General features: G+C 36.5%; 1 protein-coding gene across 1 annotated transcript; it reads left to right on the forward strand.

Annotated features, from left to right (window-relative positions):
* Nucleotides 1–13979: 13979 nt before the first annotated feature.
* On the forward strand, nucleotides 13980–14695 carry LOC124460856 (uncharacterized protein CG13380-like). Its single transcript, XM_047012461.1, has 2 exons — nucleotides 13980–14366; nucleotides 14423–14695. Exons 1-2 carry the CDS (start codon nucleotides 14079–14081, stop codon nucleotides 14558–14560), a joined length of 426 nt encoding a protein of 141 aa, XP_046868417.1. The 5' UTR covers nucleotides 13980–14078; the 3' UTR covers nucleotides 14561–14695.
* The last annotated feature ends 3087 nt before the right edge of the window (nucleotides 14696–17782 follow it).

Below are 17782 nucleotides of genomic sequence, written 5' to 3' on the forward strand. Positions count from 1 at the left end.
CAGCGCCTCGTGCCTCGCTGGTGGCCGCGGTCAATGCGCCTCAGCTGGAGGATCATATTTCGGACGACCGTGAGACCGACTAAATAGCTGACACAGCTACTGTGACTATGTTGCAATTGCTTCCGCTCACTATTTTGCTTGGCTCGTCATAACTTATAGGTATATAAAAAAATTAATCCAGAATTCATTGTGCTGCATTAAAAGAATCAAACCAATGTGTCTTCAATGTTCGGAGAGTCCTAGTTGCTCTTTCAAAGATATGAACCGTATTGCTGGCAACGGTTTTGTCAATATGTCGGCCAATTGTTTATCTGTGGAAATATACTTTAGACATATAAATTTCTGTTCAATTTGTTCTCTAGTAAAATGGTACTTAATATCAATGTGCTTTGTTCTCTTGTGGCATGTAGGATTATTAGCAATGCTAATACAACCTTGAATATCTTCATAAATATCAATTGGACCTTTTAATTCTAGTTTGATTTCATGAAGTAACGATTTCAGCGATAATGCTTCTCTAACACCTTCAAATAAGGTCATGTATTCCGCTTCAGTAGATGAAGCAGCAACAGATTTTTGTTTCATTGTATTCCATGAGACTGAACAATTTCCAAACATTTTAAATACAAATCCAGTTGTACTTCTTCTATCTGTCTCATTTCCAGCCCAATCAGAATCAATATACCCCTTTAGAATACTATCAAGATATCTTAGAACACGTTTAAGACATTGACATAATTCCTTGTTGTTGTTATTTGTGTATCGTCTTAAAATGCTTATTGATATACTTAAATCGGGACGCGTACACAGCATGATATACATCAAACATCCAATCAAGTTCCTACAAGGTGCATCATATGATTCCTCCGATTGTAAAGCCTCGTAATTAAGTTTACTTGGCAGAGGCATACTTACTGCATTACAATCTTCCATGTTAAACTTTTTTAACACATCGTTAATGTATGCCGATTGACTCAGATTTAGCAGACAATTTTTCCTGTCAATTTTTATACCAATAAAGAAACGTATTTCTTGTGAGTCAGTCATTTGAAATTTACTCAGTAAGTAGGATTTTAAATAAGACATTGTATGTGATTCATGAGTAGCAATAACTACGTCATCGACATATAGTAATATATAAATATTTTTAGCAATGTCTCCTTTATTCAAAATGTAAATACAACTGTCAACTCCTAAATTCTCAGAAGTTGGATCTTCTTTTAACACATGCTCAATACTTCGAACCAACATCTTGCAGCTTGCTTAAGACCATAAATGGCCTTATTCAGCTTGCATACTTTTTTTCATTTTCATGATTCAAACCTTTCGGAACCGTCATGTAAATTTCCTCTTTTAAAGTTCCATTTAAAAATGCAGTTTTGAAGTCCATGTGATGCACTTGTAAATCAAATTGATTTGAGATGGCTAAGAGGAACCTAAAGCTTGGGATTCGTGCAACTGGTGCAAACGTCTCCTCATAATCGGTCATATATTCTTGAGTAAAGCCTCGTGGTACAAGTCTTGCTTTATATTTTACTAACAATAAGTTACCAAACTCTTCTTGTTTGATACTAAAAACCCATTTACAATCTACAATGTTTTTGTTTTTAGGTTTTAGAACTGTGCACCAGTATTATTTTGAAATGAGATTTCAGCTCCTCTTCTATGGCATTTTCCCATTGAATTCGATCTTCACGAAATTCAATCTCATCAAAGGTATTTGGTATCTTGTTAAAACAAATTTGGGTATTCATGAGACATCTTTCTAAAAATCAGTATGATAGCTTTGGTTTATCTTTAATTCTTTCACTGCGTCTTATTTCTTTTTCAACTGTGTCCCTTTTTAATATATCACCAGTCTCAACTGGATCGGCATTTTCGAGATTTGTGGATTTTTCAAAAGGTCGTTCCTCAGATATTGAAGAAACACCTTGCTCTTCCATTAAGGATCTTCCATCTTCTACAATTGAAGATTCCTTACTTTGATTAACACAATCAAGTTCAATTTAAGAGTCTTTACCATGTACAGTATTACTTTTTTCGAGAGGTTGTTCCTCAGATATTTAAGGAAACCTTCACCTTCCATTAAGGAAGCACCCATCTCTCCATCTTCTACCATTGATTTATTTTGATTTACATCAAGTTCAATTTGAGAGGGTCTATCATGTACATCATTATATTCAAGCAAACTTGCTTCATCCACCACAACATCCCTTGCTATCATAAACTTTCTTGACTCCATATTCCACAATTTATATCCATTTGGCTCATAACCGACCAGTATACCTTTAATTGACTTATCGTCAAATTCTTTCAGTGCTCTACTTGGAGATCTGTTAATCAGATATGTTGCTGTTAAAGCAGCTTCTCCCCAAAACTGTTTACTCAGTTTTGCACAATTTATCATTGAACGAGCCTTTTCGGTGATTGTTCTAATCACCCGTTCTGAAACACCATTCAATTGTGGAGTATGAGGAACTGTTAAGTGATAACTGATGCCTTTTTCGACACAAAACTCACTTATTTCGTTAAAAAGATACTCTCGACCATTGTCGATATACAAATTAACTATTTTAAGGTTGAAATGAGCCTCACTTTTGGCTATAAAATCTTTGAAACAAAAGAATACATCACCCTTGTATGTTATTAAATATGTCACACAGTAATGTGTGAACTGGTCAATAAAAACAACATAATAATTTTTATTATCAATTGTTGTGGGTGTGATCGGACCACAAACATCAGAATGAACCACAAACAGTGGTCTCTGAACTTGTTGTTTATTTTTACATTTTTCAAATTTCAGTCTTGACTGTTTTCCTTTTATACAAGCCTCATAACTCATCGTTTAGTTCAATGCAATTTCAAATATTTATGTCTTCAAATAAACGATTTCGTTTTATTTTTAAAAACTTTCCAGCACTTATATAGCCCAATCTTTCATGCCACAAGCGATACTCTGCACTTTTTAATTTCTTTAAACTGAATAATTTACTTCTCATATTAAATTTTATGATTGGTACATTATACTCACGTTTCCTTCAAATACCATGTTACCATCTTTGGTGACTTTTATGCCTCCAGGATTAAATTCGATTGTCAATCCGGCATCCTGCATCTTCTTCACAGACAGCAAGTGGAATTTCCTTGCTGTACAGCACGTCCTTCAGCGATATTTCATTGCCAGAGCAGCTGAGATGTACTACTCCTTTAGCCGTAGCATGAATACTTTGGTTTTGCGATTTCTATTGAATCCTTTAAACGCAATGTTGATATGGCAATTCTGTGCTGTGTCTGTCAGATGTACATGTGGCAACCCTAGTTAAGCTTATGTTGAATAAAATTGAGCTCACTCTCACCTAAGCAACCAAACGTTGTAGTTCTACACTTTTCACAAACCAACAGGTTATGGGCCTCAGTGTTAAGTGTATTCACTAAAAAATAGTGTGAAAGTATTGAGTGGTCAAGATTCGTGTATTTTTCTCGGCATAACGGACATTGCAAGAAAAATGAGTTCGATGTACAATATTGAAAAGTTGACGATGCTTGTGCGAAGCGTGTTGGTACATCAAGATTTGTGGTCAGTGGTTTCAGGAGAACTTGTGGAACCCAAAACTGATGAAGCGTTTGAAACATGGAAGCGTCAAAACGACAAAGCCATGGCGGTGCTGTTTTTGTCAATAAGTGCGCCGCAATTGAACTTCATAAAAAAGTGCGAAAGAGCTAGCGAGATATGGAAAGAACTAGAAAAGTTCCATCGACCAACAGGTCCAGTGAGAAAAGTGACCCTGTTTAAGCAGTTATTAAACAAAAGAATGGCTAAAGGTGACAGCGTGCAAAAACACATATTGGAATTTTCAAACATTATTGAAAATTTGTCGGCGATCAGTGTAAGTTTGCCAGAAGAGTTTACCGTAATTTTGTTGCTTGCGAGTTTGCCCATGTCTTATGAGAACTTTGTCGTGGCCTTGGAAGCTCGTGATGAGTTGCCGAGTTTCAGTACCATAAAATGCAAGCTAGCCGAAGAAAATGAACGACGAAAGACGAACAATCAAAACGATGTTGTACAAGCATTCACAGCATGCTCTATCGTCGGTGAGAGGGGTAAGCGACGAGACAACAAGTCAGAGGCAGACAGGCGCCGATGCTTTAAATGTGGCCAACCAGGGCATTTCGCGGCAAAATGCGCGATGACAGAAGAGAATGAAAACAACGCCAATGTGAGAGGCGGGAAAAACAGCGGAAGATGCGAATATTGGAAGAATAAAGAGGGGCAACGATCATTTGCCGGCGTTGCCACTAACAATCGGATGGATATCGATGATTGGGTTATCGATAGTGGCGCCACATCACACATGTGTGCGCACCGTGAGTTATTTAATCAACTTGAACTAAATAATGAAATTATTGAGTTGGCAGGAAATTATTCTATGACGTCAAAAGGCAGAGGAATAGGGATTGTAAAGAGCAAACTTGGGTACACAATAACGCTCAGAGACGTTTTATTTGTACCAGGCTTGCAATGCAATTTTATATCGGTGGGAAAAGCGGTTTCAAATGGATGCACCGTACTGTTCAAGTCGGGAACTGCCAGAGTTAATGACGATAAGGGCATCAATATATTAATGGCCAAAAACGTCTGTGGATTGTTTCTGTGTAAAACTAAAAATCAAGAGAGACTGTGTGTTTCTAAAGCCTCCGATGAGCTCGAAAAATGGCATATGCGATATGGTCATTTAAATGTGCAAAGTTTGCGTGAGCTGCAGAACAAAGGAATGGTTCGAGGTTTGACATCAAGCATTACTGGAGAAAATCTAGACTGCATAGATTGCATGAAAAAATGGAGAAAATCTAGACTGCATAGATTGCATGAAAAAATGGAGAAAATCTAGACTGCATAGATTGCATGAAAAACAAGTGTCATGTAAAGCCGTTTGAAAAATCGCAAACTAGAGCTACGAAGTTGCTGGAATTGGTTCATAGTGACGTATGTGGGCCTATGAACAAGGAATCCAATGGTGGGGCCAAATATTTTATGACAATGATCGATGATTTGAGTCGATATATTCATGTCTATCCTATGAAGTATAAGTCAGAGGTGGCCAAAATAATTAAAGAGCACGTTACCATGGTGGAGCGTCAGAGAGGCCGGAAAGTGAAATCCATAAGGAGTGATAATGGAACGGAGTATGTCAATAAAGAGTTAGATGAATATCTGAAGTCCAATGGCATAAAGAGACAGCTCACAGTCCCCTACACTCCACAGCAAAATGGGGTAGCAGAACACTGCAACCGAACACTCGTCGAAATGGCAAGAGTAATGCTGACTAGTGCAGGTTTAAAAGAAAGCTTCTGGGCAGAGGCAATAGTTTGTGCTGCATATCTAAGAAATAGATCGCTAACAAAATCAGTTGAAGGCAAGACGCCGTTTGAAGTGTTTACTGGACACAAGCCTGTGGTTAAGCACTTAAAAGTATTTGGATGCGTCGCAGTTGCACTAGAAAAGGGACCAAGGAAAGAGTTCCAAGAAAAGGGAAGAGAGTATATTATGGTCGGATACTCGGAATCTTCAAAAGCGTATCGTCTATACGATAAGAAAACTGGCGATGTCAAAATAAGCAGAGATGTATATTTCATTGAGAACTGTCAGACAAGGATTAGAGAAAACTCTGAAGTTACAATGGTACTGGATGAAGTAATAGATGAACCCAACAATGTCGTGGAAGGTCATTCAACAGAAGACATTAGTTCTGAGGATACAGGTAATGGTAATCTGACAAATTGTGTAGGCGATGAGGCTGCAGATAATGATGTGGAGGTCTATGGGGAACCCAAAAGGGGACCAGGCAGACCAAAAATAGTCAGAACGGGTCTACGAGGACGACCAACCAAAAAATATAATGTTCTGAATGTAATGTTGGCAACTAACGTAGAAATACCAGAAACAGTGCAACAGGCACTAACGGGTCAACAAGCAGAGAAATGGAAGACAGCAATGCAAGATAAATATTAAGCCTTACTGCGAAACAATACATGGGAAGAAGTTAAATTACCAGCTGGTGTGAAGCCCATTGGAGGCAAATGGATATTTACTCTGAAAGAGAATGCAACTGGAGAAATCGAACGATACAAGGCAAGGCTCGTGGCGAAAGGGTGCAGCCAGAAATATGGAATAGATTATAAAGAGACTTATTCATCGGTGGTGCGCTACGCTACAATACGGATGATCCTTGCAATGGCAGCGGAATATGAACTATACGTTCATCAAATTGATGTATCGACGGCATACCTGAATGGAGATCTTGGAGAAGAGGTCTATATGCAGCAACCGGAGTTTTACGATGACAAATCTGGCGGTGTGCTGAAGCTAAAAAAGTCGTTGTACGGTCTAAAACAAGCTGGCCGAGTCTGGAACACAACGTTGGATGCTGTTCTGAGAAAGTTGGGATATGAGACATGTGAAAGTGAGCCATGCCTATACACAAGATGTGCACTAGATAAGACGATTGACGTAATCGCCGTATATGTTGATGACTTGCTGCTACTAAACGGGCTATCTCTTCTGAATTTCAGGTTGTCGACAAAGGACCGATTACACACTTTCTGGGTCTCGAAATCCAACGTGATGGTGACAAAGGGGCTATACGTCTCAGCCAGAGTATGCATATCAGGAGCCTGATGAAGGAACTGGGCATGGAGATTTGCCGCACGGTATCCACCCCGTTAGAAGCTAATTCCCAGGTTAAGTGCGACAACAAGTCGTGCAAACGTATCGATGCTACGGAGTATCAATCCGTAATAGGCTCTTTGATGTATACTGCGCTATGCTCACGACCAGACATTTTGCACTCGGTGTGCAAATTATCACAGAGGAATAAAGATCCCCATGGCGAGCATCTCGCAGCAGCGAAACAAGTGCTGAGATATCTGAACCAGACGGCAGATATGGCAATAACGTACAAGAAGACCGGCGCTGCGATCACAGGCTATGCAGATGCAGATTGGGCAGGTGACTCAACTGATAAAAAGTCCTACACTGGATACGCATTCATGTGGGGCGGCTCAGCAATCTCATGGACATCAAGGAAACAAAAATCTGTGGCTCTAAGCAGTACCGAGGCAGAATATATGGCGCTTTCCGATGCTGCAAAAGAGGCTATTTATATAAGAAAACTGATAAATGAGATGAAATTGTATTTTAAGCTTGATTATATAACCTTACATGGCGATAATGTTGTGGCGATAATGCTTTAAATCTTGTAAAAAACCCTGTTTATCATGCTAGAAGCAAACATATTGATGTAAAGTACCACCATATAAGAAACTCATTTGAAGAGAATTTGATTAAGCTAGAATACTGTCCAACAACCGAAATGATTGCTGATATTCTTACTAAGAATCTATGTAAAGTTAATCATTTAAAATGTACGGCGTTGCTTGGACTAAATAGGTATTAGAACCCTGAATTGAGGGGAAGTGTTGATATGGCAATTCTGTGCTGTGTCTGTCAGCTGTACATGTGGCAACCCTAGTTAAGCTTATGTTGAATAAAATTGAGCTCACTCTCATCTAAGCAACCAAACGTTGTAGTTCTACACTTTTCACAAACCAACAAGCAAAGACATTTTTGGTGATTTTGAAACGTCTCATTATTATTGGAGAATAGAATTTCAACAACGTAGCTCACCGCACTCGCATGGGATGTATTGGTTAAAAGGAGCTCTAAAAATGGAGAATACTAATGGATCGTTGAACACAGAAGATGTTATTAGATTCATTGATACGTTCATTACTACTAACGGAGATAATGAGGAGCTTCAAGATGTTCTTAGGTATCAATACCATAACCACAGTGCCACATGCAAAAGAGAAATTCGTAGAGAAAGCAAATGTTGGTTTAACATTTCCTATCCGCCAATGCCAGAAACTAGAATTCTTAATCCCTTTGGTGAGGAGGAAACTGTACAAGAACAATATAAACAATACTGGAATCGTATTCAATTGCTCATGGAAGAAAAAAGAAACCTCCCAAATAATGAACAAATAGAGTTAAATAATTTTGAAAATTTTCTTAGTCGTTTGGACCTTGAATATGCGGATTATATTCAAGCCATTCGAACAAGCCTAAAGAAGCCTCAAATATTCCTTCGACGAAAATATTTTTCCAAAAATGTCAGTTTTAAAAAACAAAAAATATAGAAACATATTAAGGCATTAAATTTGCGGTATTATGCTTTTAGAGCCTGAGGATAACAAGGTTTTGCATTGGCATTACTCCGGTCAAAGTAAGAGCGGACCGGTCTATAATAAGCAATTTTGTTGAAATCGGTTGAAATTTATTATTTGTTTACGCAGACTACAGTAGCTATAAAGCTTTAGATATAACATGATGGCGCATGTAATAATAAGGAAACAATCACGTCAAATGTGTTCAACTCTTGGCCAGGATATTACTTTTAGTAATGAAGAAAAGAGATAATTTTAGGCAGTAATAAGGAAACACTCATATAAAATATGTTAGCTACTTGGCCAGGAAAATCTCTTAAGTCGCCGGTTTAAATTAATAACTTCGAAAGAACATTACTTGAATAGTTAAGTTCGGATCTAAAATTTAAAGGAAACAAATTTTAAAAGCCGTATTTAGTAGGTCCTAATGTAATGTAGTGGGCCTCGACCGTTTGTTTAAGCATTAAAGTGTTTAGGAAATGAACAAAAAAGAAGGAAAAATAGGTTTACGGTAGAACGAGTAAAAACGAATGAGGCTTCTTCGCAAAGCGACAGCTATTTATAGGGTTTTGGCTGAACTAGTTCTATGTTCTAGCTCATAATTATGAACCACAATAGTTCACTTTGCTCATTTATGAGTCGCTGGTTCGATACACCAAGAGGTTTACTTCGATAAACTAGTTTTTTCGATAAAAAAGTTAAATATTTACTTAAGCTAACGAGATTTCAATGTTGAAAAGTAAAAAACTCGCCTAAAGCTAGATTTCAGTATTGGCAAACGCTATTTTTTATTTGACGCGTTGTTTGACCGCCCTGGCAGCCAAATATTTTACTCTGAATTATAAAATTAACGAATATTCCGCTGCTCTGGCAGCCGAATATTGTATTCTAAACTATATTCGTTCTGTCAAATCAAGAAATAATGTAAACTCAACAATATTTTCATTTGTTAAGAACAGTGCGAACACAAGTTTTAAAAAGCCCGCGTATTTAAATATCCGAAGTTTGGCATCTGGCAACACTATCTCAAAATTTGTCAGCTTCTTTTAGCCGGAAATTGCTACTTTTAGCTATAATCCCGCTAAAATCATAATTTTTCTTTTGTTAATTACAGAAAAACTACATAATAAATCGCCAAGGCGCACCTGAGATCGTACTTGTGGAATTTTTCTCGTTCGTTTAATACCAAATTTATGTAGTTTAAGGCTGTTTTAGGCTCGAGTAACGTAAGTAAATACTTACCATAAAAAAATTAACAATGAATAGAAGACAAAAAGAAACCAAATTCAAATACATTTTTCAACGGTCAAACATTTTATGTCGATTTGGCTGAAATTTTCCATTTCATCCAACGAAAGACTATATAGTAATATATCCGCCACTCCATTTCGCACTCCAATCACCCACATAACTTGACCCCCCTAAAATTCATAACGTTAAAGTAAACATCCGTTTTTATAAACAATTGTCCCCCTCAAAACCAAAGCGTATGAACGCTAATCCATAAAATTAACATAAACAATTAAACACTTGAAACAATAATTGTCCCCTACCAACCAAAAGCGTGAGAACGCTAACTCAGCAATTAAATTCGGACCAATCAAATCATCCAAATATCAATCACGCCACCAAAGGGCTCCCAAATTTAGCTTATAAATATAACCATAAGACATTTTTATAACCAGTTCTAAGTTTTCATTCAAATAATAAAGTACGTTGCTTTTAACTCACAAAACACATCTTTATACCCTTGCAAAAAGGGTATATTAATTTTGGTCAGAAGTGTGCAACGCATAGAAGGAAGCATCTCCGACCATATAAAGTATATATATTCTTGATCAGCATGACGAGACGAGTTCAAATACCGATGTCCGTCCGTCCGTCCGTCTGGATCAACGCAAACTCCTCCTAGACCGTAAGAGCTACAGAGCTGAAATTTTGCATGTAGGCTTGCATATACTGCAGGCGTTGTATATCTCGGATTCAGCCGGATCGGATCACTATATCATATAGCTCCCATACATATGGCAAAGTGACGAACAGTGACTTTTCTTAATAACTTCGTTATTTTTTGAGCTATTGTCGTGAAATTTAATATTGGTGAGTTAATTACACATATAAACGACTATGCCAAATTTGATCAGGGATCGGGTGACTATATCATATAGCTCCCATAGGAACGATCTTTCGAAAACAGTGACTTTTGTCAATTACTTCGTTACTTTTGAAGCAATTGTCATAAAAATTTATATTTCTAAGTTTAGCATAATGACTGTGCCAAATTTGATTAACCCTTTATATGGCACCCGGTCGGATTTTGATGTAGTTTCTTTCATTAGATAGAAAAATGGAAATAAAAAATACAACTTCTTTCTTTTTTTTGAAATTTTCCTTTTTTTCATATTTATTTAAGGATAAAGGGATTGTTGCATATATGCAACAGATAGGCTTGTGGTGAAAATAATTAAGGGATTTCATAGTGTTTTTCAAAGTTAATTTAAAATTATAAAAATAGTATAAAAAGTCGAGTTACTTTAAAGTAAATGAAAATTTTTGAAACAATTATTTCTTTTGTTAAAGCAGAGTGCTACGCCACATTTTTCGCACATTGTCTGTGAAAAACCAGTGCAGTTTGGATATTTGCATCTTGTTCTGTTGTCAGTCCACGTTGGCCAATGCTCAATCTGATCTTGACGCACCATCTGATTCGGTACATGTTGAGTTGGACCTCTCTGCTTTTTTTTCTGCAATTCATTTTTAACAGAATAACTTCGCTTTCCAGTTTTAGTTTTTGTGTCTACTTTTCTCAAAACTTCAGCGATGTCTAGCCGAAACTCTGATGAGCTTAAACGTTTTTTTGTCGATGCATTTTCTTTATGCACTCGTTTATACAACAACCAAGCGTTGCTGACTGTCAAGTCCAGCAGGTGATAAAAAACACGAACTTGCCAGCGTCTGCTTCTTATCCAAATTTTATACCTTCCAATTATGCTATCTATGAGATCAACGCCACCCATATAGCTATTATATTGTGCTATTGCAAATGGACGGTCAATATGAATATAATCCTTTTGGACTTTGTTGTAACGTCGGGCTGTGTCTTTGGGACTTATTCCAGCGTAATTGGATGCCAAAGTAACAATTTTGTTATCCACCCATGAAGTTAGCGAAATGTCCACTCCAGCGTAGTCGGCAACATGTTCCACTGATGTACTGATGATGTACACATACGACAAACCCAAGACAATTTCTATGACACATAACAACATATAACCATATGTATAAACTCATAACAACATATAATATAACCACAAATACTCTATGTTGCATATATACAACAAAATAAATCCTTCAAAATATAACTTCGAATACTTGTTTGTTGTATATCTGCAACATACCGATTTTTCAAATCTACACACAATACACAACAAGAAACATCAAAACTTGATAGCACATGCATTTCAAATATATTTACCTTTGGTTTTTTCAAGTTTTTTGTATAGAAATATCTATAATTTCAATAAAATTTTGCAGCACAATATTTTTGGGGCACACAACTTGTGCTTCTCGCAAAATTGGTGGGAAAGTGAACATATATTTCACAAAACATCTAGAAGTGTGCCCGAACCAAATTATATATAAAATACGTATGTTTCAGATGTATAACAAATAGCCACATTCGATTTTTTCGATTTGCATTGCGAAATAATACCTTTTAAAGGGTATGTTGCAGATATGCAACACGGCCATATAAAGGGTTAAGATCGGGCGACTATATCATATAGCTCCCATAGGAACAATCGGTGGTGAACAGTGACTTTGATCAATATGTTCGTTATTTCCTAAGCCGTTCTTTCGCAAATATTATACCTTTTACACAAAAAACTTGCAAGGGTATACAAACTTTGACGCGGTCAAAGTTAGCCCCGGCCCTCTGGTTTACTATATGCATTTGTTTTCGCTTTAGACTTTGAGTAAAATTTTTGCTTTTAATAGTTTTTCTTTCCAAATAAAAAAAAAAATTAAATGCCATTTTTCTCATTAGCACGTAACCTGTTGAGCCTGTGAAATAAATACTTCGTAAACGATTGAAATTTTACTCGAAGCATCTCGAGAAGTGGTGTCCGAAAAATCTCTGCGAGTAATATTTTGCCCTTAAAAAGGAAATTTGTCCTATATTATCGCAATAGTTTTTTCATTTTCTCTAATTGTGTACAAATAAGGAATCGGTTAAGTCGGCTGCATTTTTTTTTGCACCCGCAGTAGGGGAATTTAAATTCGCATTCTCATCCTTGGAAAAATTAGTTTACATTTACTACCCATCTACATACAACAAATCTTCTGTCGATTTATAGATGATCAAAAATCTACATTTCTAGCCTCGCGTCAAGTTTTTTTTTAAAATGAAGCCTGGATAAAAAATTCGGATTATAATGATCGAACCATGGAGAAACGCAGCTTTGCACCATGGCAAGCGATTCAACCAAAACACCAAAGGAAAATATTTTGGATAATTTTATTCATCCAAACTCCAAAAAGACACTTGCACCGGACTAAAATAAACGCCTCTTACCGTTCGATACTAAGAAAACAAAAATTGTAAAAAAAAAGAAGAAAAAGAAGAACAAATAGCTTCCAAATACCCCCTTGCAGAGGGTATTATAAAATTGGTCAGATGTTTGTAACGCACAGAAGGAGACGTTTCCGACCCCATAAAGTATATATATTCTTGATCAGCATGAGAAGCTGAGTTGATATAGCCATGTCCGTCTGTCCGTCCGTCTGTGCGTGTGCGTTTTACTTTGCCGTCTTAGGAGCTATCGGGCCGAAATTTTTTTTCGGGGCTTTTTATTACCCGGGAAAAATAAAGTATAAAAACCATCAGGATCGGACCACTATATCATATAGCTCTAGAAGAACTAGAAGAAACATTTTCATAAAAATTGGAGTATCGCTATGAAACTTACATATGTGATAATATTGGATATAAAACATCAGATCCCACAATTTCAATCCAATCGGATAAATATAAGACAAGTTACAGTCAACATAATAATCGGCTCTGCTCCCAGCTCTGCCGGCAGCGCTGCTTGCTGTCTACTACGTCTTTCGTCATCAACAGAGTACATGCATACACACACAGACGCAACGCTACATAAAGTGTATGTGTATGCGTGCGTTGCTTTGCTTTGGGAATGAGGGAAGAAGAAAAACAAATTGTAAAATAGAGAGTAAAATTGTTTTCTTTGTATATTGATGAATTGAGTTGCAGAAAACAAACATGTAAAATTATTATTACCTAGGACTGCGAGGGTATATAAACTTCGGCATAGCCGATGTTAGCTTCTTTGATATTTACTATTACTTTTTGCAATTGTTTACGTGGTCTTTGGCCAGCTTCCAAATTTTCCATTGATTAGCTTCAAATCGAAGCTATTAGTTCTGATGTAATTTAAAGAAAGTCGACTATTAACTTTTGATTCCGCATCCACCAATACACCTTAAGCCCTTACGCTCCGCCTCGCTTTTTTTCGTTGTGCCATTATAATAATTTGCCTTGTTTTTATAACTTTCTTTAAAATTAGCCTTTTTTAAGACACTTTTTCTTTGAGAGTCACTTAGACTTACCGAATTTTAACATCACAGATCTACGAACAATATGGTACAAGACTGACCTTTTAAGTTTCATCAACATATATACATATAAACATGTACATATTTTTTTCTGTTCTCGTCGAGGCAACCATTTGAGTAATTGTCAGAACAATCATTAACTGCGAAAAAGCAATTCTGGAATTTCTGTGTAATTCGTCAGCTAAGCAAATTTCTACGAAAAATTAAGTAAATCGGCCATGAACAGATGCCCCCACTGCTCTGGTACTGGTTACCAGCCTAAACGCCCCAAGAGTGCTGTACGCAAGCGCCCGCAATTTCACCTGAATTCTTATATATATGTGGACCCCAATGATGAAACCAATTCTGTGGAAGCCGAAGCAGATGGCAATAATAAACAGATAGTCCATCCAAATGCCAACAGGCCTGAGTGCATTTGTCATCGTCCAAAGCACGGCTATGTATGCGACCGATGTCATCAATATTTCCATGGACGTTTGGCTGAAATTTGTCCACGTCACAAATCTGTAGGTAGGATAAGGCGAAAACATTTACAGCAAATTTGAAATGTTTTCCGTTTTAGGAAATATATTTAATGGACTTTCAGCGTTGCCCATATTGCGCGGCTCCAAACAGCATGATTCAAATTGCCAAATTTACTTCGAAGGAAATCTGTAAATTTGAAAATGCTGAACTACCCGGCGGAGATGAAGGCTTGTAGAATCCCCCTTGAAATGTAATACCTGTCTGTGCTACACCCAAATTCAGTTTTCTCATTCTGTGATTTATGCAAAATGATGTGAAAAGAAATCGTATATAAATATTATCCTTTTTTGAAGCTTCGATACACTAGAAATGTTTTTTCTAACAATTTAATTTCCTTCTTGATTTATGTACACTTCTTTTGCTTAAAAGACTTGAAAGACTTAACTTTAAAGATGAATATATCAAGTAGATAACCAAATTATTTGTTGGTTGCGAAATGATCTCGTGTAAGCTTAGCATGTAATTTTCTCGTTAACATTGTAAAAAATTAGCAATATCGATGGCCAATAAATTGTTCGCTATAATCTAAGTTCTGAGGATTCTGAACTCAATAAGAGCAACCTCTTAGGTAAATATAGTCCTGGCGCGAATGATTAATAATATATATTCATGTATGCATAGGTATCCGATTGTAAAGGAAGCAAAGCAGTTATCTGGCTAAAATTATTTTTAGGAGTTATTTGATAATATTTCACATAATCATGCTTAAAGTATGTAAAAGTTTAAGTTCAAAATTTAACTACTGTAGCTTTCTCGGATTAGGTGTTTCTCACCAGTGTTGGAAAATTTCAAAATAGTGTGCCACAATGTGCTTTAATGTTTTGTCTATAAATCCGCATAAAAATATTTCAATTTTATACCCTCTTAAAATTGACAAATGTGGTCATAAAAGGGCTGTTCACCCCACAGTGCAGTGATAGGACGAGGGTGAGAAATTTCGCCTGTGTGTGTGCATGTGTGTGTGTGTGTGTCAACGTTCTATGTACCGGAGCTTAATTGGTATTTCCTTGGTTTCGTTGCTATATTTAGTTGAGCTAGTTTTGCACTTACCCCCAAAAATAACTCAAGTACCATTCGCGTGTTTCATGCATTAAAGGTCCTAGTGGGAGCTAGAAACTGTTATTGTAGTTGATAACAGGATCACAAGAGCAGGAGGAATAGAAGCATCAGAACTGAACAGAACAGAACAGAAAACGTAATAGACACAGTCATTCAAGAGCAAGAAGCGAAGCTAGATGAGATGAAAGCACCGAAGCGAATCTCTTGCTCTATTCTCTCCTTATCAGTGCCACAGTAAAAATTTTAAATGGTCTAAATTGTATTTGTCTTTTGCCGAAAACTAAAAAATTGGCCAATATGTTAGTTAAAAACACTATTTATTCTATTTGATTTATCCTTTAATAATATAACCTACATACATATGTACTTACATGTTTTCTTAGAAAATTTCAAATTTAAATATTCCGAAAATAATTAAAAATGTAATATGTTTATGCTTTTCGGGCCATTTTAACTTTTTGTTGATATATTTTTATACCCTTGCAAAAAGGGTATATTAATTTTGGTCAGAAGTGTGCAACGCATAGATGGAAGCACGACGAAACGAGTTCAAATAGCCATGTCCGTCCGTCCGTCCGTCTGGATCAACGCAAACTCCTCCTAGACCGTTAAAGCTACAGAGCTGAAATTTTGCATGTAGGCTTGTATATACTGCAGGGGTTGTATATCTCGGATTCAGCCGGATCGGGCCACTATATCATATAGCTCCCATACATAAGGCAAAGTGACGAACAGTGACTTTTCTTAATAACTTCGTTATTTTCTGAGCTATTGTCAATTTGAAATTTAATATTGGTGAGTTAATTACACATATAAACGACTATGCCAAATTTGATCAAGATCGGGTCTATATCATATAGCTCCCATAGGAACGATCTTTCGAAAACAGTGACTTTTGTCAATAACTTCGTCACTTTTGACGCGATTGCTTTCAAATTAAACATTTGTTAGTATTGTTAGTATATAATATATCTGTTAATGACTGTGCCGACTTTGATAAAGATCGGGTTACTATATCATGTAGCTTCCATAAGAACGATCGGTGGAAAACAGTGACTTTGATCAATATCTTAGTTTTTTCCTATGCAAAATTGTTGGCCATTCTTTCGCAAACATTAGCCTTTTTAGCTTGAACATTTTTTCACTTTGATGGCTATAGGTAAGGAAAGAGTTATCATAAAACTTTGACGCGGTCGAAGTTAGCCCCGGCCCTCTGGTTTTATGTTAAATTTACTTTAAAAAATACAAAACAAATTTTTTTGTATTCTTTGGATTGGCGTTTTGATAATAAACCATTCAGTTATAAAATAAATATAATTTTGCAACGACAGACACAAAAGAAAACAAATTTTTCTCGCAACACTGTATGTTTTTCGCAATTGAAAATATTTCTTCACCTGGTGCATGGTATACCGAAGTCGAACCTTTTTCTAAGTTGGAAACTCATATATTTTGCAAGGCATGAAATTTAAACTTCAATTTTTGGTTAATCTGTCTTTTTTGAGATGGTTTTCTTTGCCAATTTCTAACCGATTAATGTGACATCTTAAGGAGAATGTAGGGTTTTTTTGACGAAGCGTTTTACTTTTGTTCAGATGATCCTGGAACCCAGCATTGTGCTCACCGTAAACATTTTTTCGCATAAAGCCCTGCCACGATCGAAATAAATTTATATTCATATATTTAAATAGAATTCAAAATTTGACCATTGATACTTCGATTGTCAATAAACAAGATGTAATAGAGTTTACCTCAACAATTTAATTTAATCATTTTCTTGCTACTAAATACTAATGTTGTTTTTGAAAAAGTATTCTTCAAATCGTCAAATTGCTGAACTTTTCTCGTGGTAACGTTGAAAACGGTGTTGCAAATTATAAAAAACATGGCACTTTTGAAAATATGCCTCGCCGGAAGCCGACAAAAACAAGCGCAATGGATGATAGCATGAGTGGATCCGTTTTCAAGTTCATTTCAAATCAGGGCTCAAATAGAGCGGAGTAAGTGTGTCTTCTGGTCTAAGAAGACGACGTATGTAGCGACGAATCAAAGTTCAATGTGTTGAATTGATGCAAGGTACACCAAGAAGACGGTAAAACACGGGGACTCTTCCGTTATCGTTTGGGCTGGTTTCACGTCATCTGGAGTTGATCATTTGGTAATAAATACGCCGACAGTTTACCGCTTGCATGGGGTTTCCAGCATGATAATGGATCCGAAGCCAATAGAAAATATGTTGGTGATATTTAAGCCAGCAAACAAAAAAAATTTGTGAGAATTCTTTAAGAATGCTGTAAAATCACTCCAAATTAGCGTAGACGTCTTGTGGCCACAATGC

Source organism: Drosophila willistoni, unplaced genomic scaffold (genome assembly GCF_018902025.1).
Source record: "Drosophila willistoni isolate 14030-0811.24 unplaced genomic scaffold, UCI_dwil_1.1 Seg145, whole genome shotgun sequence".
Classification (NCBI taxonomy): Eukaryota; Metazoa; Arthropoda; class Insecta; order Diptera; family Drosophilidae; genus Drosophila; species Drosophila willistoni.